Genomic DNA, 22841 nt, shown 5'->3' on the forward strand with positions numbered 1-22841 from the left:
CCAGAGAGAGAGGTTTGGGGTAAGACCAGAGTTGCCGGGTGAAGCAGGATTCTCAATTAAATCTGAATGCCATAGTGTAATGGTGATCATATCTGTTTCCATGCTGACAGTCCTAAGTTCAATCCCCAATGGAACCGTGATGAAAAGGGTTTCTTGGCCAGGTGTGAGGCCAACCTGGTCTATATGGTGAGCTATAGGCTTGCTAGCCAGGGTTTCGTAGTGCAATCTTGTCTCAAAATCAAACTAAGACTCTGCAGAAAGGCACGACCTAAAGGTAAAAATAGAAGACCATTCAAGATCATTAGCCCCAGAAACATGAACTGTAAGAAGGGGAACTGGCTCTGCAGTCTTCACGTGAGGCTCTCATTCGTCAAAGCCAAGTTCTCCAAGCCTGAACGTGAAAACAGCCACTTTTCAGTGCTCCACCTCCTCATTTGCTTAATTCCTCAAAGAACACTCAAAACCACAGCAGGGCTCTCTGCTTCAGAAGCATAAAGTGTTAAAGACGTGAACTCAATATAATAACATTATGTGGTGGATCCTGTAAAAGTTGTTACAACGGAAACACGCACACACACACAAGAGCGAGAGAGACAGAGAGGGAGAGAGAAGGAGAGAGACAGAGAGAGGAGAGATCTCCAAAGCCTAGACTTAGATGGCAGGTCAAAAGTGGAGTATTGTGGAGGAGGGAAGTAGCATTGTAGACAGCAGGCAGCATCAGGGGCCTGGAGAATTTGTGGAGCGGGCAGCCGAGGAGAACAACGGAGAGGGGCAAGGACCAGATGACACAAATTGTGTCAATTGAGGCATTTAGCTTTCGTTTTGAGGTCAACAAGAGTCTACAGAGGGTTGTAAGCCAGAGCTGACATCGACTTGCACATCAAAGAACCCACTGAGACATAACAAGGAAGAGAGCTGGATAAGAGGCCATCCAAAGAGAGACACTGGCACCCAGAACCAAGCCAGGGCTGTGAGGAAGGCGAGAATCGGACAAGAGTAAGAGACAAAGGAGGAGTCTCGACAGGAGTTTGGGGCAACAGAGATCGGCTTACACTGAGCAGAATAGAAATATGATTTTCATAAAGAACAGAGATCTGAATGCTTCTCAATGATCCCGATGTCTATCTACAGATAGCATCGGCCTTTGATCTTATACCTGTCTAGCTCCAAAATAGTGTTTTTCATACATTCTGCCATTCAGCAAGTATTTCCCCAGCTCTTTCTAGCTACCAAGCCCTTCACTGGCCACGAGTGAACTAGGGCCTCTGGAGAGGGGTCTTAAGCCAAATATGAAAGACTGAAACAAACAGAAACAACAACAACAACAGAAAAAACCCTTGATACGAGGGGCTGAGAAGCTGGCTCAGTTGTTAAGAGTTCTTCCTGTTCTGACAGAAGACCCAAGCTGGTTCCTAGCATCATGCCAGCGGACTCAAACCACCTGTAACGCCAGCTTTAGGGGATCCAACATCTCCAGCTTCTAAGGACACCAAGACCCTCAGCAGATATAGTCCCTGTATCTGTGACCTACTAGCCTCCAGCACCATGAACCAAACTATGGTTTATAAATTCCTAGTCAGTCATCAGATCTGTGACCCAATCCATAGTGGCAACAATTTGCAGAGAAAGAATTTATTTAGGGTCACAGTTTCAGGGATTTTTGTTTATGGTCAAGCTGGCTCCATGGTTGCTGGGCCTTGGTGAGCCAGAGCATCATGGTGGAGAGGACATGATGGAGCCAAGATTCTCCCCACAGCAGCCAGGAAACACAGAGAGATGGAGAAAAGTCTGGACAAGATCTGCCTTCAAAGTCCCATCCCCATCAACAGTTCTTTCTCCAGAGAAGCCCCTACCTCCTAAGTTTTAATTATCTCTTAAAATAGTGCCACCTGCTGGGGACCACGCCTTCAACACATGAGCTGGGTAGATACTCACATTCAACAGTGCCCAGACAGCACTCTTCTGCTACAGGAGAAAACACAGACATTTCCCTTTGTAGGAAAAGTAATTAATACAAAAATCACTTTATGGTAATGAGCTCAAAGGTAAAACCATCACACAGATGGGTTGATGTAGTGACTCAATGATTTGTTCAGTCTCAAAACACTTTATTCTTTCAGAGCTGTGTGCTTAGGACTCAGAAGAGGGTGGGTGGGACAATGGCGGGAAGGAGAGAGAGGCTAAAGACTGCTCGCCAGCTGAGAAGACCTCAACGCCTCCCTCTCCAGCCTCAGTCTAGCCCAGCAGTCACGTGCTTAGCCTCCTAGTTCTACAAGCACCCTCTTCGAAACACGATCACCCCGTCACTCATTTAAACTAACTGCCAACTGGGAATGCATCTCTGGGCGTGACTCTCCGCAACTAGTTCCGGATCACCCTCTGGGAATGGGAAGGGGCATCTGTTTTTCTTTTTCCCTTTTTCCTCCCTTCTTTATTCTTCTCCCCTCTTTCCCGTTTCTCTTTTCTTTTCTCCTTGCTTTGTGTTTTGAGACAGGGTCTTGTTATACATGTCAAGCTAAACTTCCAAGTCCTCTTGCCTTGGCCTCCAAAGATGTGGTTATAGACATTCACCACCATTCCTGAGTAGTGGGAGTCTTTTCCAGACTCTCTATTCCATTGGGATAGACATTCGTAGCAATGCACATTTATCTGCTTTGTTCGCTTTTCAGTGCTAAGGCTCAAAACTGCTACCACTGAGCCGTGCTCCAGCCCCCCCCCCACGCACACACCCATGCTTCTTACAACATGTACCTTGTTGGTGAAAATTTCTTGCCCCACACTAGCTTGGGAGTTCCTGTAAGAGAAAGACTATCTCCGTGACATTTACCACCACGGTGGCAGTACCCAGGCCTGTGCCCAGGGAAAGAGGGAGCACCTGCTTACCTTGAGTCACATCCACGAAGTCCCTCTTGGTATGGGAAACAAATTGATTTGCTATCGCCTCCCGGACTTTTTCCATGGACGGAGGGACTATCCAGGGGAGGGTGTGGGTTGGTTTCCCTTTGGGGAGTGTCCACTGAAAGAATTCCTGTCAATCAATGCAAGCACGGGTTTTAGTAAGAATCCAGGAAGGCTCGCCTCATGGAGTCAGAATACCCACGAGCGTTTGTGAGTCCGAAGTCTTTGGAAGCCTGCAGCTGCCTGTACAGAGAGCGTGGCAAGAGGGGCCTGGCAGTTGCGAGCCATAGCACAAGTCCTGGCTCGGCTTGCCGTGAAAAACAGCTGACCAAAGCAATTAAAGGAAGGACGGGTTTCTTTAGGCCATGGTTTGAAAGTTATAATTCATTGTGGTGGAGAATGAAGATTGAGAGGTGGCTGGTCCTGTTGTATCCTTAGTTGGGACGTATAGGCAGATAAATGTCTGAGCTCAGCTAGCTTCCTCCCCTCCCCTTTTTATTCAGTACAGGACCAGAGCCACCGGGGATGACCACCGCTCATATTCAGGGTGTATCTCTCCTTGGTTAAATCTCTCTGCAAACTCCAAGACACACAGGGCAGGATGTCTCTGATGGAATTCTAAATCTGGTCAAGTTAACCATGAAGATTCAACCATCACAGATAACCTCTGTGTGCTTGCTTTGACCTTTGACACTGACAAGAGAAGAAGACTGTCAGCTTCATGTGTTGAGAGCAGAACTCTTGTGTGAACAAAAGGCATGTTAGTTCTGGTCCCGGTGACACGTCTGTAAGGAGCAGAGATAGAGTCTGGTGTCCCTTTGAGTCTTAGAGGAAGAACCTCCCTCCCTTATAGAGCTGCAGTATGGTGGTGAAGGATTTAAGGAGGGAGGCACTCTCCTCTGTTCACCTCCACAGACAGTCAGTGACTACACATGCTGAAATCGCCTCCTGGTCTCTCCTCTCACCTTCCTCTCTCATGACTGTGTGTTACAGGTAATCTTCATTGTCAGCTTGGTTGGATTTTGCATCATCAAAGAGATGCTTCCTACATGTCCAGGAGGCATTTCCAGAGAGAGTTACGTGTAGGGATGAGAGCCAACCCCACCCTGCTGTCGGGATGTTCTGCTAAACGCAGCCAGGAAATCATGGGTTGAACAGTGAAAGTCCAAGTCACATAAGTTACCCCTTCTTTCCTCAGGCTGTCCCTGCCTGGTGCTTCATCTCAGTGACACAAAAGCAACCATGTTTCCCGCTCCCTCAGAAGATGGTACCACCGCCAGCCAAAGAGTTCCGCGATCCACCACGCCAGGCCCCAGGCACCACAGCCACGCTCATGGCTGATGCGGAAGGAAATGGCTGTGGTGAGAGAATTCGAGGTGTTCCAGCAGGGTCCAATGCCAGCACTCTTCAACAGTTCTTACTGCGCCCTCGAAACTTCAGTTTCTCCCTTTCTGCCAGGTGGTTGCCACCAACCAAAAGAAGCCCACTTCCCTGCCTTTCAGAGAAAGCCCTACCTCCATCTCTCTCCCCCCTGCAGCGAGGAAAGTGCTTTTCAGAATTGCATCAAAATTCTGCAAGATAGTTATGGGTACCAGTGCTTTGCAGTACCCGTTCGTCCCTTTGTGATTTGTCCGCTGTAGAGAGCAATTACAAATGTAATGTATGTGTTGAAGACACCACTGGGTGTACAGGTCCTCTGTCTGGATTTTGTTGATTGCATACTCAATGTGTTATTTAGTGAGTGTCTGTCCCCAGGTCATAGACTGAAGGCAGAGTCCTTAGAACAGACTGTCCGATGTCTGGGCAAGGCAGAATGAGTCGCATGATATATGTTGTTTCTCTATGTGTAATGTCTCACTGTCTGGAAGCACACACGCATCTGACATGCTAGCTCTTGTTGGCTGAGAACTCTCGGGAACGCCACAATAACACTCGCTAAAGGTCTTTAATAGGGAGCGAGAGAGGTGACTCAGCAATTAAGAGCACCGGCTGCTCTTCCAGAGGACCCAGGTTCGATTCCCAGCACCCACATGGACGCTCACAAACATCTGAAAATCCAGTTTCCAGGGATCTAATGCTCCCTGGGCACCAGATACACCATGGTGCACAGATGTACATACAAGCAAATACCTATACACACAAAAAAATATCTGAAGTCTTTAGTAGTACTTTAAAGATTTATGACTGTATATGTATATACATTTTAAGTAAATATAACAAATTTTGCATTATTTTTATTTTTTAAGGTTTATTAAGGCTATGTAGAGTGGCATACATCTTTAATCCCAGCACTCAGGAGGCAGAGGCAGGCAGATCACTGAGTTCGAGGCCAGCCTGATGTATATAGCAAGTTCCAGGACCACCAGGACTACACAGAGAAAATCTGCTTGGAAAAAATATTTACTTACTTCTATTTTCTGTGCATGAGTGTCTGTCTGTATGTATATATGTACATACCTGGTGCTTCAGAGACCAGAAGAGAGTGCCAGGTCTCCTGGAACTGGAATTATGAATTATGGTTATGAGCTGTCATGTGGGTTCTGGGAACTGAGTCTGGACCCTCTGCAAGAGCATCAAGTGCTCTTAATGGCTGAGTCAATGGAAGCCAAGAGAAGACAAATCAAATGTGGCATGATACCTGTCCTTCTGAGCCTCAAGTCTGCATCTCCAGCTCATCTACCTGCCGGACAGACCTCCGACCAGTGTGTCTTCCCATTTCCTGTTCTTTAACCACCGCACGGAGTCCGTCCAGCCCAGTCTGCTGCTTCAGCATTACAGAGACAAGTCAGAAATGGGAATGGGGTCTTCCTCTCCTCCCTCTTAGCCATCAGCATCATCCATCCTCCCACCTTGTCATCTACTGGACACCCGCAGATAGCTCCAACCCAGACAGCCGTCCAGGTAATGAAACCCTTTACAACAGAGCCTTTTGTGATGGGAGAATGGGCGGTGCCGAGGAAACACAGCCGGAGGATCAGTGACCTCTGTCTAGTGGGGAAGTGAGGGGTAGATCTTTGGACTGAGCCAGGAAGAGATGGAAGGGAGGCTCCCTTTGGGCGGAAGAGGGGATTCTAAAGAGAAGCAGCAGTGATAAAAGGCAGGATGGACTGAGTATCCAGAGCATAACATGGACCACAGGTGCTCCGGTGAATACCTGTTCATACAGTGCTATGCCACGATAACCAAGAGGGAGAACCAATCCAAAGATAGATCGCCCGATAGACAGATGGGAAAACCGTGGCACACACACAGCGTATTAGTCAATTGTGGATGGTCCTGATGCTGCTCTCTCATGGGGAGCCCAGAAAGAGAAACAGTTGAAGAAAACAGAAACGAAAACCACGCTACATGATCGCTCATAAAAATTATTGAGGAATAGGTAATGCATAGGGCTCAGAGTGGATGGGAGAGGGGCTGGGGAGATGGCTCAGTAGTTAGAGGCGCTTGTTGCTCTTGCAGTTTAATTCCCTACCCATACATGGAGGCTCACAATCATCTGTGACTCCACTTTCCAGAGCATGTGGTGTCCTCTTCTGACCCCTGCAAGTACCAGGCGTGCACGTGGTACACATACATGCAGGCAAAACACATGCACATAAAATGATAAGTCTCTCTTGGAGCATATTGGAGGGTGCCAGGGTAAGGGAATAGGCAACGAAAGTGGTTTAATGGGCATGGAGTTTCCTTCTGGGATGAAGAAGACGCTTTATAAGATAGCCATGGTAGGCACACCGCAACATGAATGTACTAACTGTCCATTGTAGTGGCTAATTTTATGTTACATGAATATCATTTCCGTTTTTTAAGATCTCTGAACCCTAAGGACTAGAAATAGGGGGGACGTGAGACTGTAAAGCAGTCCAAAGAGAAGCATGGCGCTAACCACTGCAAACAGACGGACAGTCTTTGGAAGGCTCTTCCAGGTTTAATAAGACAGTGTTAAATTCAACAGATGAGTAGCTGGTGTCTTACTTGACCAAGATGTGCTTTATGGGTCCTTACTCCTCTTGAAGTCCCACTTTTTATCATTTTTTCTTTCGCGTATGTTTTCCAAGAATATTCGTCATTGTAAAGTGTCTGATTCAGAATAGGATCACCAAGTGAGTAGGTGTATCCCAATCTTCTGGTGCTCTTTGGACTATAAAAACAAGAAGTAGAATTAGAGTAAGGGACTGTCTTGGTGTCCTTTTTTGTTATAGTGACAAAAACCCTGGGGAGAAAGAATCTCTTCTGCCCCACAGCCCGAGAGCACAGTCCACCATGGCAGGGTGGTCAAGGTGACAGAGGCTGGAAGCAGCCAGCCACATAGCAATGGTGCCGCCCACAGTGGCTAAGCCCTTCCCACCTGAGTCAATGCAACCAGCGTCATCCCCTTGCAGGCATTCCCCCAAACCTGTTTCCCAGGTGATGCTAGGTTTTATCAAGATGACAACGTTAACCATCAAAGAGACTAAGTACCACATCCTACAATGACTCGCATGTCAAATTATTGTATGCATTTTACAATTTTCTTAAAGATTTGCTGGCTTAAGACTTGCCAGATATTATTTAATATTATTCAGAGTCCCTTAATAAAATCAATTCTCTAAGTTGGGCTGATACTTAACCAAAAAAAAAAAAAAAAAGAGAGAGAGAGAGTGACATAAAAGGAAATGAAGAATAAGTCTAAAATCTATCTTAGTGTTTTAAAAGAACCCCAGGTACTTGTGTATAAAGATTATTGATGCATCTGGATAACTGGTGAAGAGAAGCATCTCTCTAGAGAAATATTCTTATAGGCTGAAGGGAAAGATGTAGGAATTGGGATGTTGCTATCTTTTAAACATGTCTGTTCATTTATGTGCATAGGGGTTTGGCCTGCCTGTACGGCACACATGGCACCTAAGGAGACCAGCAGAGGGCATCAGTCCCCTAGAACTGGAGTGACAGATGGTTGTGAGGCCACATGTGGGTGCTGGGCACTAAACACAGGTGCCCTGGAAGAGCAGCCAGTGCTATAACCACTGAGCCATCTCTCCAGGCTGGATATTCTTCCATGTGCAAGTCCCCAGCGAAATGCATGCTGCCAGCACTGTAACTCAGCTCAAAAAGAGGACACCAAATATCATCATCAGCTCTTGCCACCCATGGCACCATCTCCAGGAATCACCCCCACGTGATATTATCATGAGATATTACCACCAGATACTGTGTGCTCCTGGACATTTTATACCACCACCCATAAAGTATTTTTTCTTTTTTGCCAGAATACAAAATAAGAATCAACTGAAACCTTTAGATTATGGAATTACAAGAAATACATGAAAGGGAGAGAAAGGCAGTCATTGGGAGAATCCTGGTCAGAGAGCTTTCAAGGAAGTCTGCTTGTCACCCGGCCTCCACGCTTGGCCAGGGCTCATCCTCTGTGGCAGGTGTTTCTATAGAGTAAAGGATGGCGCTGGGGCCCGGGTACCACAGGAAGAACCGGATGCTGCAGATTCTCAAACCAGAGGCAGCCTGGCTGAACGACATCTGGATCCTTGTGTTCTAACGGCTATAAAATGCCCATCAGTCTTGAGGGGGAGGAGAGCTTCTGCGAAGACGACAGTGCATACAGGGTTTTAAATGGCTCCCCACCCCTCATATTTAAAGATAAGCAGATTTGTTTTTCAACTGCACCAAAAAAATCACTGGGAAATGTCATTAGCTGGAGAGGAAGACGAGACTGAACGCAGGAAGCCTCACAAGCTGCTGCTGCTGACTTTAAATAGAACTAGACTTTTCTGGTCTTTTCAAGATTACTGCACAAAACTGGTTCCTAAGAATCTAGTGCTGTTTGATATCTTTCAGGTGTGGTGCTCATCGCTCGGCAAGGTATTTTCACCTTATTTTTAATCTCATCGCAGTTTGAAATATTCACTGTGTTGTAGTCAACTCTTTTGTGTTATAAAACAGTGAAGTTGTTTCTGATACAGAGACAGACAGACAGATGGACAGACAGACAGCCTGGTCCTCAAACCAGCCATCTTTCTCAGCCTCCTGAGTGCTGGGATTCTAGGCATGGGACACTTTGCCTGGTTAACTCTGACTTTGTTATTTTTTCACAGAAGTTTAGCATGGTGTTCTGTACACCAACACACTTAACTAGGGACTATCACCTATTTGCTTGTTTTGAGACAGGGTCCTGTTATGCAGCCCTGCACAGCCTGGAACTCGCACTGTGGACCAGGCTGCCCTTGAACTCACAGAGATTAAAAGGCACGTGACACCACACCCAGCCAGCATTGTTTTCTCCAATACTCCTCAGTTCACAGGAAACATAAATGGTTTGGTTCTTTCTTTTGGTTACTTAACTATAATCATGTGAAACTTATATTGTTTTATACTTCTCTTGTCTACTTTTAATAATCTTTTCTACACAAATTTATTCCATAATTTATTCTTCAATATTACTCTTAATATTCCTTAAGATACATATTAGCATTTATGTGAATAATAAGTGTAGGTAGATCTTGTCTTAACAAGAAATAATATAGTTTTGCATCTTTGGCAATAAAAACTGATTTTACCAGGTACACAAGGGCTGGGCGGTGGTGGCGCACGCTTTTAATCCCAGCACTTGGGAGGCAGAGGCAGGTGGATCTCTGGGAGCTCGAGGCCAGCCTGGTCTACAAGAGCTAGTTCCAGGACAGGAACCAAAACTACAGAGAAACCCTGCCTCGAAAAAACAAAAGCAAAAACAACAACCAGGTACACAAGGATGGCATAAACCACACAAGCTAAAATTTTGGTTCCAAGATTTAGACAAAAAATGTATTTAAAGTCGGAGACAGTTGTAAGCCTCTCTTTAAAAAATTCTGCCAAAGGCTGGAGAGATAGCTAGAGCACTGGCTGCTCTTGCAGAGGACCTGGGTTCAGTTCCCAGCACCCGCATGACACTGACATCCACCCATAACTCCAGGTTCGGGGGCTCCAGAGCCCTCTTCTGGCCTCCTCAAGCATCAGGCAAGCACATGGGGCACAGACATAAACACAGGCAAAACATCCATACACATAAAATAAAAATGAATTAAAAAAATTTAAATCTACCCAAACACATTTGTCAAAACTCCTGTTTCTGTTTTCCAAGTCCGTCTTGCATTAGATAACATTTTTAAAGTTACATCAGAGTAGAAGAATAGGCATAATTCAATCGCTCTTTGATTCGGTGGAACTGTTTCCCAGACTTTGACAACAGGGCCATCTCAGTGAATGGATGAGAGGCCATGCCATTTGCTTTCAATAAAATGGGAGGGGTTCCCCGCCAAGCCATCAACAGATCAGTCAATAACAGTCTCCTTGGGACTTCGGGCATCTAGATAACACTCTGGCACTGGATATCTCCCCCCCCACCCCACCCCCACACACACACAATCTGTTCATTTATAGGTGGACCAGTTTCCTGGGCACTGGAAAAAACCCAAAGTGGAAAGAAGCAGATGCCAGGTACCCTATCACCCTAAAAACGACACAGGAGGCTGGATGCATAAGCTCATTTATCTCAGCACACAGTTCCTCTAAAAGTACTTTTAGTTTATTAATTATTAACTTCATATATAATATATAAATTGTCTTATAAATAATATATTTATTATAAGCTTCATATGTATTGGTTTGAGCAATTATGTGCTTAAAATAACTGTGGTAACTCAAATCTTTAGGTCATAGATAATGTTTAAAACATTTCCAATTAATATACTCAGTTACAAAGAAGTATAATAGGGTGATCAATAAATTGCTTCCACAACCTAAATGTCCTTCCGCTGGAGAATGGATAGAAGAAAATGTGGTATGTATACGCCGTGGAATACTATTCAGTGTGTAAAGAAAAATGAGATCGTGAACTTTGCAAGTAAATGGGTGGAACTAGAAAAGATTTTATTGGGTGAGGTGACTCCAGCCCCAAAAGACAAACATTGCCTGTTTCTCTCTCTCTCTTTCTGTGGTTCCTAACTCCAAATCTTCATATACAAGTATATGTCTCACTTCTCACAAGAGAAAACATTTGCAATGGACAGAGACCATTACATAAAACTATAGTCTATCAAAATGCAAAGAGCAAGTAGTTGTGTGGTGCCCCGCCCCACCTGAGGCATCTTCACCACAACCCCTGCACCTGAAGCTCAGGGGTAACTGTGGAAGAGGGAATGGAATGATTGGAAGTGCCAGAGGAACGGTACGTTTGCTGTGACTCTGTGTCTCCTAAAAACATCAGCGAAGCTACAGTTGTGAAGTCTCACCAACGTGGCTGCCTAAACAAGACCAGAACAAGGATGACACCAATAGGTATTCTAACGTGGAAGAGAAATCCGACAGGGCTTCAACTCTAGACAAAGGGCTACAGACAGCTACAGAACTCTGAGAACGGGAGAAATAGTCTTCTCCAGGGAAGCACACACCAGTTGGTTACCCAACGTCAAGTGGTCAACCATGAAATCATGTCCATACAAGCAATATTATATGGACTAAGCAGGTTGTAGTTATCTATTTAGAAATATACACACACACACACACACACACACATATATATGAAACAATAAATAGGGGCCATGAATTTGAGAAAGATCAAGGGAGTGTTACATGGAAAGGGTTGTGGGGAGAAAAGGAAGAAGTGAAATAATAAGAGAGAAATAAATATGTCACAACAGGAGGAGCATTTGTGGACAAGTAGAGCACTTAAGAAGGAAAAAGACAACCCTTGAGAGGTAAAGAAAGGAGGGTGGTCTTGAGGGTAACCTGAGCTATTTAGATAGCTTCAGTTAATATTAGTGTGCTAAGGCATTTGAAGTACCCACTGAGAGTGGTTAAAAGCTTATTTTGAAATATCAATGTTTCGATCGGGCTGGAAGTATCATCCTTTGCAGCTATGAAAACTTTGAAAATATGTGAATTTGAAAAATCACCGGATGCCTCTGGTTTTGGCTTTCATCCCAAATGCTCCCTCTTTAGACAACCGTCAGAGCCCGTGGACCTGGCATACTCCTCAGGAGAGGACAGTGATGACTTCCCCAGCTCAGTGGGACATCCGGCAGCTCAGACCTTAGGAGTCCTGCAGTCTTGTGCTGATGCAGGACTACCAATCATTTTGTTTGTCTATAAATGAAAATTACTAATGTCTTTGAACAAACTGCTCTGTGAGTGGCTCGAGAACTCCCTCCATTGCTCGGCAAGGATCATCGTACCCTTTGTACAGACAGGTAAACTGAGGCATGAGTAGTGTGATGTCTTCCTGGGCGGCAGAGATAAGAAGTGCAAGCCAGAAGTTTGCTCATAATCCACCTGACTTCCCAGGATCAACTCTAAAGGGCTGATTCTTGTTCATAGAATTGGTTTCCAGAGTGAGCACAGGCCATGGAGACCCATCAAGGGGTCATGCAGTGAAAGACAGGACTGCCCCTCCTCCCTGCTCAGTCACCGTGGTGGTTTAAATGAGAAATGTCTTCCATAAGCTCGGGTATTTCAGGGTATTTCGGCACTCGGTGGCACTGTTTGGGCAGGTATGGAACCCTTAGGTGGCGCATGCTTGCTGGAGGAAGTGCATTTCTGTGGGAAGGTGGGCTCATCGCTTAGCCACTTGCAAACTGCTCTCTGTCTGGTTCGTGGTGAAGACATGCTCTCTCAGCTTCCTGCTCCCGCTGCCTGCTCTCATTAACATCTGGAACCATACGCCTAACTAAGCTCTTACTTCCATCATGGCTACAGAAAAGTAACACACACACGCACACACAAACATGCACACACACGCATGCACACATGCACGCACACATGCACACACACCATTGAACTCAGAAGCGGTCAAAAACACCCACAGCCCTCAGTTCACATGCATCTAGAGGAGAAGCTTTGCAAGCCAACACTGCAGTAACTGGGAGAGTGGAGGCAGAGGACAGCTGTATGAGCCTCCAGGACAGCACAGGTGACAGCGGTGACAAATGTCCTCCCATGCACTCATCCATGGACTCAGCAGCCACCACATTGCCTGCCTGCGGTAGTCTATGGGAGGTGCTCGAGTCATTTCTAATATATGTCAACACGGGTCTACAGCAACCCACAGTGTTCAGCGACATTGGGAAGAACAAGTGGGGGATTTTTCTGTCTTTCTTAAAAAAAGTTTGGCTGAATTTTGAAAGGTGGGTTCTCAAGATAAGCAGATGACCGCAGAGTGGATGATAGGCCCTACTCTACCTGTGTCTCCAGTTGCTATTTCTACTCGTTTTGGATTCTGATTAATAAAAGACAAAGTCAAACTGCAAAGGGTCTGTGGATGCGACCCAAGCGGACACCTACCGTATTAAATTGGCCACTGCTCCTGCTTTAGGTGTGAATGCTGTCTTCATGGTGGTAGCATAGGAATCCCAGTTGGTGTTACCTGCTAAAGGACACCAGGGTGATTTGAAATGTGGCAAAGCAGAATATCCCAACCAGATATTGTTTTCATAACTAAAATTAGACTGCAAAAGAAAAAAATCTGTACTGTAATTTCATCTTAGGGTCCAATGAATCGTAAGGGTCAATTGATGGTCTCAGCAGGAAGGGGAAGGTGGGCTTATTTATTGGGTTTGTGCCGACATTATAACAGGCTAGTCGCTTCTCTTGAGCATTCGTGTGTGCTATTTCTCAGTTTAGGTGTGTGTGAATGCACGCACGTGTGAACATATGTCACATGAGCTAGTGACTGAAGAGGCCAGAAGAGGGCCAGATGATTCTGAACAACCCAATGAGGAACTGAACTTGGGTCCTCTGACAGTGAGAGCTGTCAGTGCTCTTAACCACTGAGGGGGCCTCCATCCCCACATACACGCTATCTTAACAACTCTAAGGTGTTTGTTCAACAGTGTGAAGAAAGTTGACGTGAGTTCTACCTTCAAGTGGCCCCTATTACACTTTAGTGACAAGCTTGTGCCATGTTAGGAAAATACGGGCACAAGTTGGCATCTCCCCTTGCCTCTTCATCTCGTGCCCACAGCCACCCTCCTCCCCAGTCTTCCTTCCTGCCAGCCCATGTTAGCAGCCCTACCTATTGTGTTCCACATCTGCATGAGGCCAAATACAAAGAAAATTAAGAGGAAACAGGGACTTTTGCCTGCAGAGAACAGGCATGTTTTACCAAAGCGACTTCAAACAAGGGTGTTAAAGACAACAAGGGCTTAGGACCAGAAGTTTACCGTATGAGATCTCCTCACCCATCCCTAAGTCTACACACACAGAACCACCTGAAACAACATAAAAACTACCTTAAAATGTCAACTCCACCAGAAATTCTTGATGCAAGAAATAAGTAAGCTTGCGTGTATATCTTTACTTAACTTTTAGATTTTATTTAAATTTTAGGCTTTGCTTAATCATTAAACTATGTTGTCAATTACACCCTTGAAATGCCGTAACTTAGAAAACCATGGGATCATGTGTATGAGCTCACTGTAGACAGTGAAGCCGGGGCTCCCTGGGGAAGCCCATACCCACACTCGGATACGTCTCACTCTTTCTCTAAGTGCCTCTCTTTCTCTTAACCCTGATGCTGAAGGTCCATGTTAGAAGTGTCTTTAATGCATTCCAGCTCTTCTTCATCATATGCTTGCTCTTTGAAATGCCTTCTGCAGTGGAGCTCCTAGGACCTGCCTTTCAGGTAACTCCTTGGATGCTGAAGGCAGCCCCACGGAAGCGTGTCTCTGCCTCCTCTGGCATGCACACATGGACATGCGATCATCTGCTGAAATATATGCATACGTGTAAACATAGACATAATGCCTGTGGTGGTTTGAGTCAGAATGCCCTCACAGACATATATTTGAATGCTTAGTCACCAGTTCACAGTGTCTGAGAAGGATTAGAAGGTGTGGCCTTGTTGGAGGAGGTATGTCAACTGTGGGCACACTTTTAAAAGTTTTAAAAGTCCATGTTAGGCCAAGTGTCTTTCTCTCCTCTCTTTCCCCTCACTCCTTCTGTGCCCTATCTGTGGATCAGCTGTAAGCTCCCAGTTACTGCTCCCAGCACCATGCTGCCCACCTGCTGCCATGGTCCATGACATGGTAGTCTTGAACCCTAACCCTCTGGAACAGCAAGCCTCCAAATTCAACGCTTTCTTTTATAAGTAACCTTGGTGGCAGAGTTTTGTCACCGCAATAGAAAAGTAACTAAGGCAGTGGGACTTGGCTCTCACCGTTTGGATTTACAAAAGTGAACTCATATATGAAAGGTATCTTTTGCTTATTTCAGTGTCTTACAGTGACTTACCTGGGGTATAATAGCTCACCCTTTTCAATAACTAAAATTCTGTAGCATGGGTGTTACTGAATCTATGAGTACAGGTAAATCAACAGTGAAGTTAGCTTACAAGGCCAAATCCTGGACTTGAAGACTGAGAAGAGAACCCAGGGAAAGAGCTGTAAAAAGCAGCCAGCTAATATAGGAGAAACCCAGTGTGTGGTGTCATGAAAGGTAAGGAAAGGGACTTCAGGTGACAGAGGAAACAGTGCCAATGATGTCAGAAGGATGCCGAGACCTATCAGTGAGCAGAGCTTACCTGCCCAACTTCCTGTGTCAGCCAATGACTCCAGAAGGATGCTGAGACCTATCAGTGAGCAGAGCTTACCTGCCCAACTTCCTATGTCAGCAGAGAAACTCCATAAATCCACAGACCAGCTCTCCACATCATCAGACCTGCACTCTCCATCAACAGACCAACTCTGTGTCATCAGACCCCATATCAACAAAGTGCCCCAAAATTTGTTAAGAATACAGCAGTCTCCCTGATCTGTAATTTTAATGAAGGGTATTTTAGTCAACCACCATCCAAAACTTCAAAGGCAAAACTCTAGAAATTGACTTGTAAATTTAAAACCGCATGCCATTTTGAGTTGACTGATAAAAAATCTCGGGCCATCCAGATCCCTCCAGCTTTGGCTGTGTACCACTTGCGGTCCATCATATCCACACTGCATACACTGCCTGCCCAGGAGTAACCCAGCCCCTTTCAGTTCACAGTGGGTCGTATGCAGGGCCAGTACCAAATATGATGTCAGAGCATAGTGCCTCCAGAGGTGTTCACTGTAAATTCAGTCATGGTCTCATTTTGCATTTCTGGGTTATTATTGGTTGCTTTTTTACTTTGTAAGAATATGGCTTGGAATTTCTTGTGTATGTGTGTGCTCATTCGTCTAGAGGCTAGACTGCTTTCATTAGACCCAGATAGGCCTTGAAAACCCGGGGGAAACCGCTCCAGGCCGTGCCTTCCAGTCAATCGCACAGACACATGTTCCTGTACGGGGGTCTTTCCTCTGCCGAGGACAGCTGGGGACCGGCAGCTGGCAACATGGATTACTGAACGCCTGGCTCTAGGAGTCAAGAGGGAGGGGAGCATCATGCCTGGCTGCCTCCAGGGCCCGAGGCCAAGAAGGTCTCCTTTCCGTGCCACCTGAGCACAGCCCAGCTTCTGTCTGTTCTCGCATCCCAGCACTCTCGGATGCCCATCTGATTCCCAGCGCACCTCCGTTTCCTGTTGAATGCTCTTCTTACTGCAATCCTGTCTGTCAGTTTTGTACACGTATGCCTTGATCCGCATTGACAAAGGTCCTGGAAACGGCGCTACTCCTCTACCTCACTAGAGAATCCTATAATCCATAGTGACAACATCCACAAACTGGTCTCCGGGGAAATCTTCGCAGGTCACTGGTTTCTTCTGCACTCTCAGAGGTGGGCGGAATCCCCAAGGCTTTCTCAGTGGCCCCAAACCCATCTCTCCTGTGGTGCCTTTGTCCTCCTGACTGGTTCTTTCTTCTCTAGTTCTAGTTCATCCACCCCCCCCATCCCACTCCCCCCCCACCCCACCCCCCACGTGTGAGACAACGTGGTGCTCAACACTGGGACACAGAGCCCCTTTCCAGCTTGGAAAAGCACAGGGTGGAGATGCCTTGAGTCACAGGAGCACAGCTTCAGCAGGGGGCTGACATCCTAGGTTCCCCTGGCACCCTGAGAAGGTGCCATCCTTTTGCTCAGATGTGGGGAAGGGACAAGGTCAGATCCCAGAGGGATTTTATCAAATGGGGGAGGGGGGCCATCCGAGTTGTGGTTTAGTTTGATAGGGGTCTGACAGGGAAACAGATGTGAAGAAGGCATTTCTCTGATGTGCAGAAGGAGCTAGAGTTTGAAGCACCGAATGGCCCATTGTGAGTGAAACTGAGGAGAAACAGTCCAGCTCCTGACTGCCTATCTCAGAAGGCCTTACCCTGCCTGGTAACCATGGTGACTTACCCAAGGTGTTCATGGTTGTGTTAATAGTGTTAATCAGGCTGCGGAGGCAGAGGCCTTGCATCCTAGCCCTCAGGAGGCAGAGACACCCTTATCTCTGTTGAATTTGAAAGCTTCCTAATCTACACAAGAGTTCCAGGCTAGCCCAAGCTACACAGTGAGACCCTGTCTAAAAAAAAGATAAATTATATGTTATTATTATATTATTAAATAGACTAATGTGTGTACTGTACTAAATCATACAAAGTTTTCTGTGTATACTATTCTGTTTTCACAACAATCTGATATGTTGATATAAGTTTTTGCGCATGCTGAGGTAGAGGCCCTTCTGGGACACCCATGCAACTGCCTGGTATGTTTATATGGGCTTATAAGGCAGGTATGTTGTGGAATGATGTTTTTGTACACTGTGAAGATGTGTCTCTGCCAAGGCACCTTCTGATTGGCTTAATAGCTAGTCAGAAGAGGATAGATGGGACTTCCAGACAGAGATAGGAACTCTGGGAAGAATCTGAGGCATGTGAGATTCGCCAGTGAGCACAGCAAGTCAGACGCACAGTATGGGGGAGAAGTAACGAGCCACACGGCAGAATGTAGATTATATAAATAATCTATAGATTATATATACTCTATAATATATATGTAATGGTAGATTATATAGATAATAAATGGGTTAATTTAAGTTATAAGAGCTAGTTGGGAACAAGCCTAAGCTAAGGTCAAGCTTTCATAATTAATAAGAAGTCTCTGTGTCATTATTTGGGAGCTGGCAGCCCAAAGTCTGACTACACAGGTACTAACAACATCTAATAATTCTTTGTAACAGTTGATCCTTTTGTTGTTTTATGTGTATATATGTGCCTGTGTGAGTTTGTGTGCACCGGGTGCCTGCAGGGGCCCACAGAGGCCAGGAGGCTGTTGTATCCCCTGGAATCACACGGGTGCTGAGACCTGAACCCTCTGCAGGAGGAGTCAGTGCTCTTAGCTGCTCAACCATTCCTCCAGCCCTGCATCTGTCAGTTCTCACTCTCACCGTCTGATGACTGTGGAGACCCAGAAATGTGAGCCTATTCCACCTTGTCTGAAGGTTGTAACGACGTAAATGAATACAGACAGATTATATACAGCTTTAATGAGGAAATAGAGAGTTTGATTACTTGTGCTCTTTCAAAGTTGTTAACAGCACAAGTGGCTACAAATGAGAGAGTCTGGCCTAGGGTGTGGTTAATTAGTATTTTGAGTGTGGACCAAAGGTCGGAGAACTCAGGTCTATTCCCTGTGTCATGCTGATGATGTCTGTTGCCTCCCCCTCCCCTTTTGGAGTGAAATATATAAGCATATGGAAGAATAAACGAGAGGAATTCAGTATTCGCTGAATGTGCCAATGCTGTTCTATGTTTCTGTCTTAGTTCTTCTACATCTCTGTTCCTAACATTTCCAATCCTTAGGCTCCTACCCTGGAACATGTGAGTTATGTTGAAGTTGGCTTTTGACATACGGCAGCCCAACATGGCACGGTTTTCGACAGATGGCCAAACTCACTAAGTAATAAGTACTTCCCATGTGCTCATGAGGCCTATGTCCGACATCCTGGAACCTGGAAACTGACGGTGTTCCGACGAGGACATCCTTAAGCATGCAGTCACGGATCTGGAAATGGGAAAATCACCCTGATTGTTCTCTGGGACCTTAAATGCCAAGGCAAGTATCCCTGTGACAGACACTGGGACCTCAGAAGTGAGACTTAATGACATGTCCATGGTTATGAATGCTCACAGAAGCAGAGGTGGTGGCACGTGCCAGTGTTCAGAGCACTTCAGAGGCAGAAGAGGGAGGATCATGAGTTCAAGGTCAGGCTGAACTAGTTAGTGAGAGTCTTCTCAAAAATAAATAGATTAAAAACAAAATAACTACTGATAGCCAGCTGAAACTGAAGGAGAGAAGGAAGATTCCTGGCCAGGAGACTCCAGAGGCACAAGGCCCTGCCTGCACTTAGAATCTATATCTAAGTCTGTGGTTTTGCATAGCAACCATGAAAAAAGAGTACAGTACCCCAGAATTACTCACTCAGTCACGGGAGTGACTAAAAAACTGGCCCCATCTATCTATTTGGGGACCAAAGATTAAATAGTGACACAGGGTAACTCCTTTAGGAGTGTGACTTTATCAGCAACAGAGATGGGGCTGTGGTGGCTGTGACAGACTCAAGGGTCAGAGTCAAGATGACCCGGGAGAAAAAAGTGGAGGCTGAATCAAAGAGCTCTGTAAACAAATGAAGGTACCAATGAAGCTGCCTTCTCTAACAGCCTGGGCCCTCGGCATTACGCTCTCAGTGTCTGGAAGGTTCCAAGGAGAACAGGAACATGCTGAGGTAGAGGCCTTCTGGGACACAGGAGCAGCTGACTAGTTCCATCTGAACATCTGGAGCTGGGGACAAACAGGAGCGTCCCTGGCAGTTTGTGCAGCAGGGAAGTCCTGTGGAGGATGATCACCCAGGTAAGAGGGGGACTCCTAACCTCACCTATTCCAGACAAGGAGGAAGACTACCGGCAGTGAACCCTGACAGAGTGCTTAGAAAGGGAAAGGGGAATTAAGGAGTCCCCTTGGGAATCCTGGGAGATTTTCCCCCCTCCATCTCTCCCATAGAATCTGAGAACATTTGACGTTTTTGAACTGTTTTTTTTTTTTTTTTGCTTTCACTTTCCATTCTTAGTTTTACAGAGAACAAGACTGGAATGTAAACACACACTTCATTGTTCTCTTAGAAGCATAATTCTAAAGAATCTGCACAGCCCTATAACCAGCTAGGCTAGACGGCAGAAGCTGGCCATTATGGCTCGGAAGGGATGGAGGAGCTGACGGTGCAGTTAGTAATCATGATACTGGTGTCACAGCTAACGGTCGGGGAGGTTGTCTTTCCGCGAACGCAAAACGCTGAGCTGGTAAACTCCCGCTGCCTCCGCAAGCAAGAACCGCAGAGAAAAGCTCTCCATCTGTCACCTGGCAGAGAGCCTTTGAAACAGGCCCAGCTAGCTCGCAGCGCTGTCTGCAGCCATAGCAGCCCCGACCCGCTGACCCCCACCCCTCCCGCCGCCCCGCCCACAGACTCCGCTCCTCTCCCTCCCCTCCCCGGCCCACTGTATTTGCTGTTTGCCAGACAACGACTGAAGAACCAGCTTGGATCCTTCTCTCCCTCCCAAGCTTCCCCGGTTCTGTTCACTGGTCTTCGACCCTGTTATCTCTGCAAGGACACTGTTTTGTTTTTTTTCTTGTCCTCTCAGGATTATTCCTGAAGCGTTTAAAGGGGGGGGGGGAGAGAGAAAGAGAGAGAGAGAGAGAGAGAGAGAGAGAGAGAGAGAGAGAGAGAGAGAGAGAGAGAGAGAGCAAAGCAGGGAGTACGAAGGGTTGGACAGAGCGAGGTTACGGTCTCTTGGTCATTTTGACTCACTTGTGCCTCCTTGGGTTAGACTCTCCTCTAAGAGCGAGGCAACACCCCTAAAGAGCACTTCAGACACCCCTACCTACTTCAGACATCCCCACCGCACACACGGCACACCCTGCCCCGCAGTCCCGCAGCGTGGGCAGTCTTACTTGACTGGAGCTTGGGGTCACATTCAGTGGGGCACGGAGCCTTGTCACTACATTGGGCCATCTCGTCCCAAAAGGCCGTCTTCCGCAGAAGAAATACTCGGCTCGGAGCCCCACCCTCTGAGCTGTGCCTTTGTGACGCGTCGCTATGGAAACGCCCGACAGCCTTCTTTTTCACTGAGTCTCCGGCCCCAGGGTGGGTTGGGGGTGTATCCCTGGCCTTCACCTGCTTCTCTAGTCCTAGCAATACTTTCCATGCCATTGTTTTGTGTACTGGCAAACAGGAGCAAACTGAAAGCTAGTTTCAGACCTCGTGTACTGGTGCACACGTGTGAGTGTGACCCCAGAATTAGAAGGCTAAGGTAGGAAGGAGGCCAGACCCGGAAAGAGATGCCTTGCCTCAAAATATTGAATACCCCAAGTGTTAAAAACACCAAAGTGAACTGCCAGACTCCCAACCACACATTGTGTCCACTCATAAATTTCAGTGCAAACAAATATAGGCAAGATGTGCCTGGAAATTTCAGGCACAGGATCTGGTATGAGTGGAAAGACGCTCAGAGGTTCTCTAACAGGTCCCTGCTAGGGTCAACCCAGAGCCTAGGCCAGGAAACACTAGGGACGGGCTAATTACAAAGAAAAGCTTATTTTGCCTTGAGGCTTTTTTTTTTGGGGGGGGGGTACAAGTCCAAAGGGGTGTCCAGGCCTGGTGGCACAGGACTGCATTTCCAGCACTTGGGAGGTGGAGGCTGAAATGGTCTCTGTCTCTTTAAGAGACAAGCCACGCCCACTTCCTCCCCCTTCCGCTGAGGCAAGCTGATCTTCAGCTTCCTGCCTTCAGCTTCCTGCCTGAGTTCTCCCTTTTTTCTAGCTCCCTCTCTGAAGACAGCTTCCGGCTCCCTCTTCTCTCCTCTCTCTCGTCACTCAATCGGACTGCCGTGCTCCCTCGAGTCCAAGCGTCCCTTTTTCGTGTGGCCTATCTCCGCTACTGCCGGGTGGCATCATGGCTGTGTTCATCGTTGCTCTCCTGTGCTTGCAGGTGATGGGTGCTTTAGGGAATGAATTTAGCATATTAAGGTCGCCAGGGTCTGTTGTATTCCGAAAAGGAAATTGGCCCATACCAGGAGATCGAATCCCAGACGTGGCTGCATTGTCCATGGGCTTCTCTGTGAAAGAAGACCTATCTTGGCCAGGGCTTGCAGTGGGTAATCTCTTCCACCGGCCACGGGCTACCATTATGGTGATGGTGAAGGGAGTGGACAAACTGGCTCTCCGCGCGGGCAGTGTCCTCTCCTACCCTTTGGAGAATGCAGTTCCTTTCAGTCTCGACAGTGTTGCGAGTTCCATCCACTCCTTATTTTCTGAAGAAACTCCTGTGGTTTTGCAGTGGGCTCCCAGTGAGGGAAGAGTAGATATGGTGGGAAAAGCAAACTCTGTTTTTGAAGACCTTTCAGTCACATTACGGCAACTATGTAATCGTCTGTTTCAAGAAAACTCCGTCCTCAGCTCTCTTCCCCCCAATTCTCTGAGTAGGAATAATGAAGCTGACCTGCTCTTCCTTTCTGAACTGCAAATGCTACATGATATTTCGAGCTTGTTGGCTCGTCATAAGCATCTAGCCAAAGATCATTCTCCCGACTTGTATTCATTGGAGCTGGCGGGATTGGATGAACTTGGGAAGCGCTATGGGGAAGACTCTGAACAATTCAGGGATGCCTCTAGGATCCTTGTGGATGCTCTCCAAAAGTTTGCAGATGACATGTACAGTCTCTATGGTGGGAACGCAGTGGTAGAGTTAGTGACTGTCAAATCATTTGATACATCCCTTGTGAGGAAGTCAAGGACCATCCTTGAGGCAAAACAAGAGACCGCCCCAAATCCCTATAACCTTGCATATAAGTATAATTTGGAGTATTCAGTGGTTTTCAACTTAGTACTGTGGATTATGATTGGCTTGGCCTTGGCTGTGATCATCACCTCTTACAACATTTGGAATATGGATCCTGGATATGATAGCGTCATTTACAGGATGACAAACCAGAAGATTCGGATGGATTGAGTTTTCCTTATACTACACTTAGATAACAGGT

The 22841-nt window shown here is 46.5% G+C and overlaps 2 protein-coding genes across 4 annotated transcripts in view; one reads left to right on the forward strand and one right to left on the reverse strand.

The window, feature by feature from the left end:
- The window catches only part of Tex26 (testis expressed 26), a 31550-nt gene extending 10718 nt beyond the window's left edge, over window positions 1-20832 (reverse strand). Inside the window, exons 1-4 of one of the 3 annotated variants that reach the window (XM_057765540.1) lie at window positions 20755-20824; window positions 13204-13288; window positions 6871-7036; window positions 2884-3028 (exon numbers count right to left, since the gene is read on the reverse strand). In XM_057765540.1, the coding sequence (XP_057621523.1) occupies window positions 2884-3028; window positions 6871-7036; window positions 13204-13288; window positions 20755-20815 (457 nt within the window). In that variant the 5' untranslated portion in view covers window positions 20816-20824. Of the gene's footprint in view, window positions 1-2883; window positions 3029-6870; window positions 7037-13203; window positions 13289-20754 lie in introns of all 3 variants that reach the window. The other 2 variants (XM_057765538.1, XM_057765539.1) reach the window with 2 other exon arrangements.
- Window positions 20833-21732: 900 nt separating this feature from the next.
- LOC130871907 (renin receptor-like) lies at window positions 21733-22841 on the forward strand. Its single transcript, XM_057765615.1, has one exon. The coding sequence runs from the start codon at window positions 21755-21757 to the stop codon at window positions 22808-22810; it is 1056 nt and encodes a 351-aa protein (XP_057621598.1). The 5' UTR covers window positions 21733-21754; the 3' UTR covers window positions 22811-22841.

This window comes from Chionomys nivalis, chromosome 3 (genome assembly GCF_950005125.1).
Source record: "Chionomys nivalis chromosome 3, mChiNiv1.1, whole genome shotgun sequence".
Taxonomy (NCBI): domain Eukaryota; kingdom Metazoa; phylum Chordata; class Mammalia; order Rodentia; family Cricetidae; genus Chionomys; species Chionomys nivalis.

Excerpts from the sequence above, each read along its gene's own strand:
- LOC130871907 (XM_057765615.1), top strand. The coding sequence starts at position 21,755 with ATGGCTGTGTTCATCGTTGCTCTCCTGTGCTTGCAGGTGATGGGTGCT.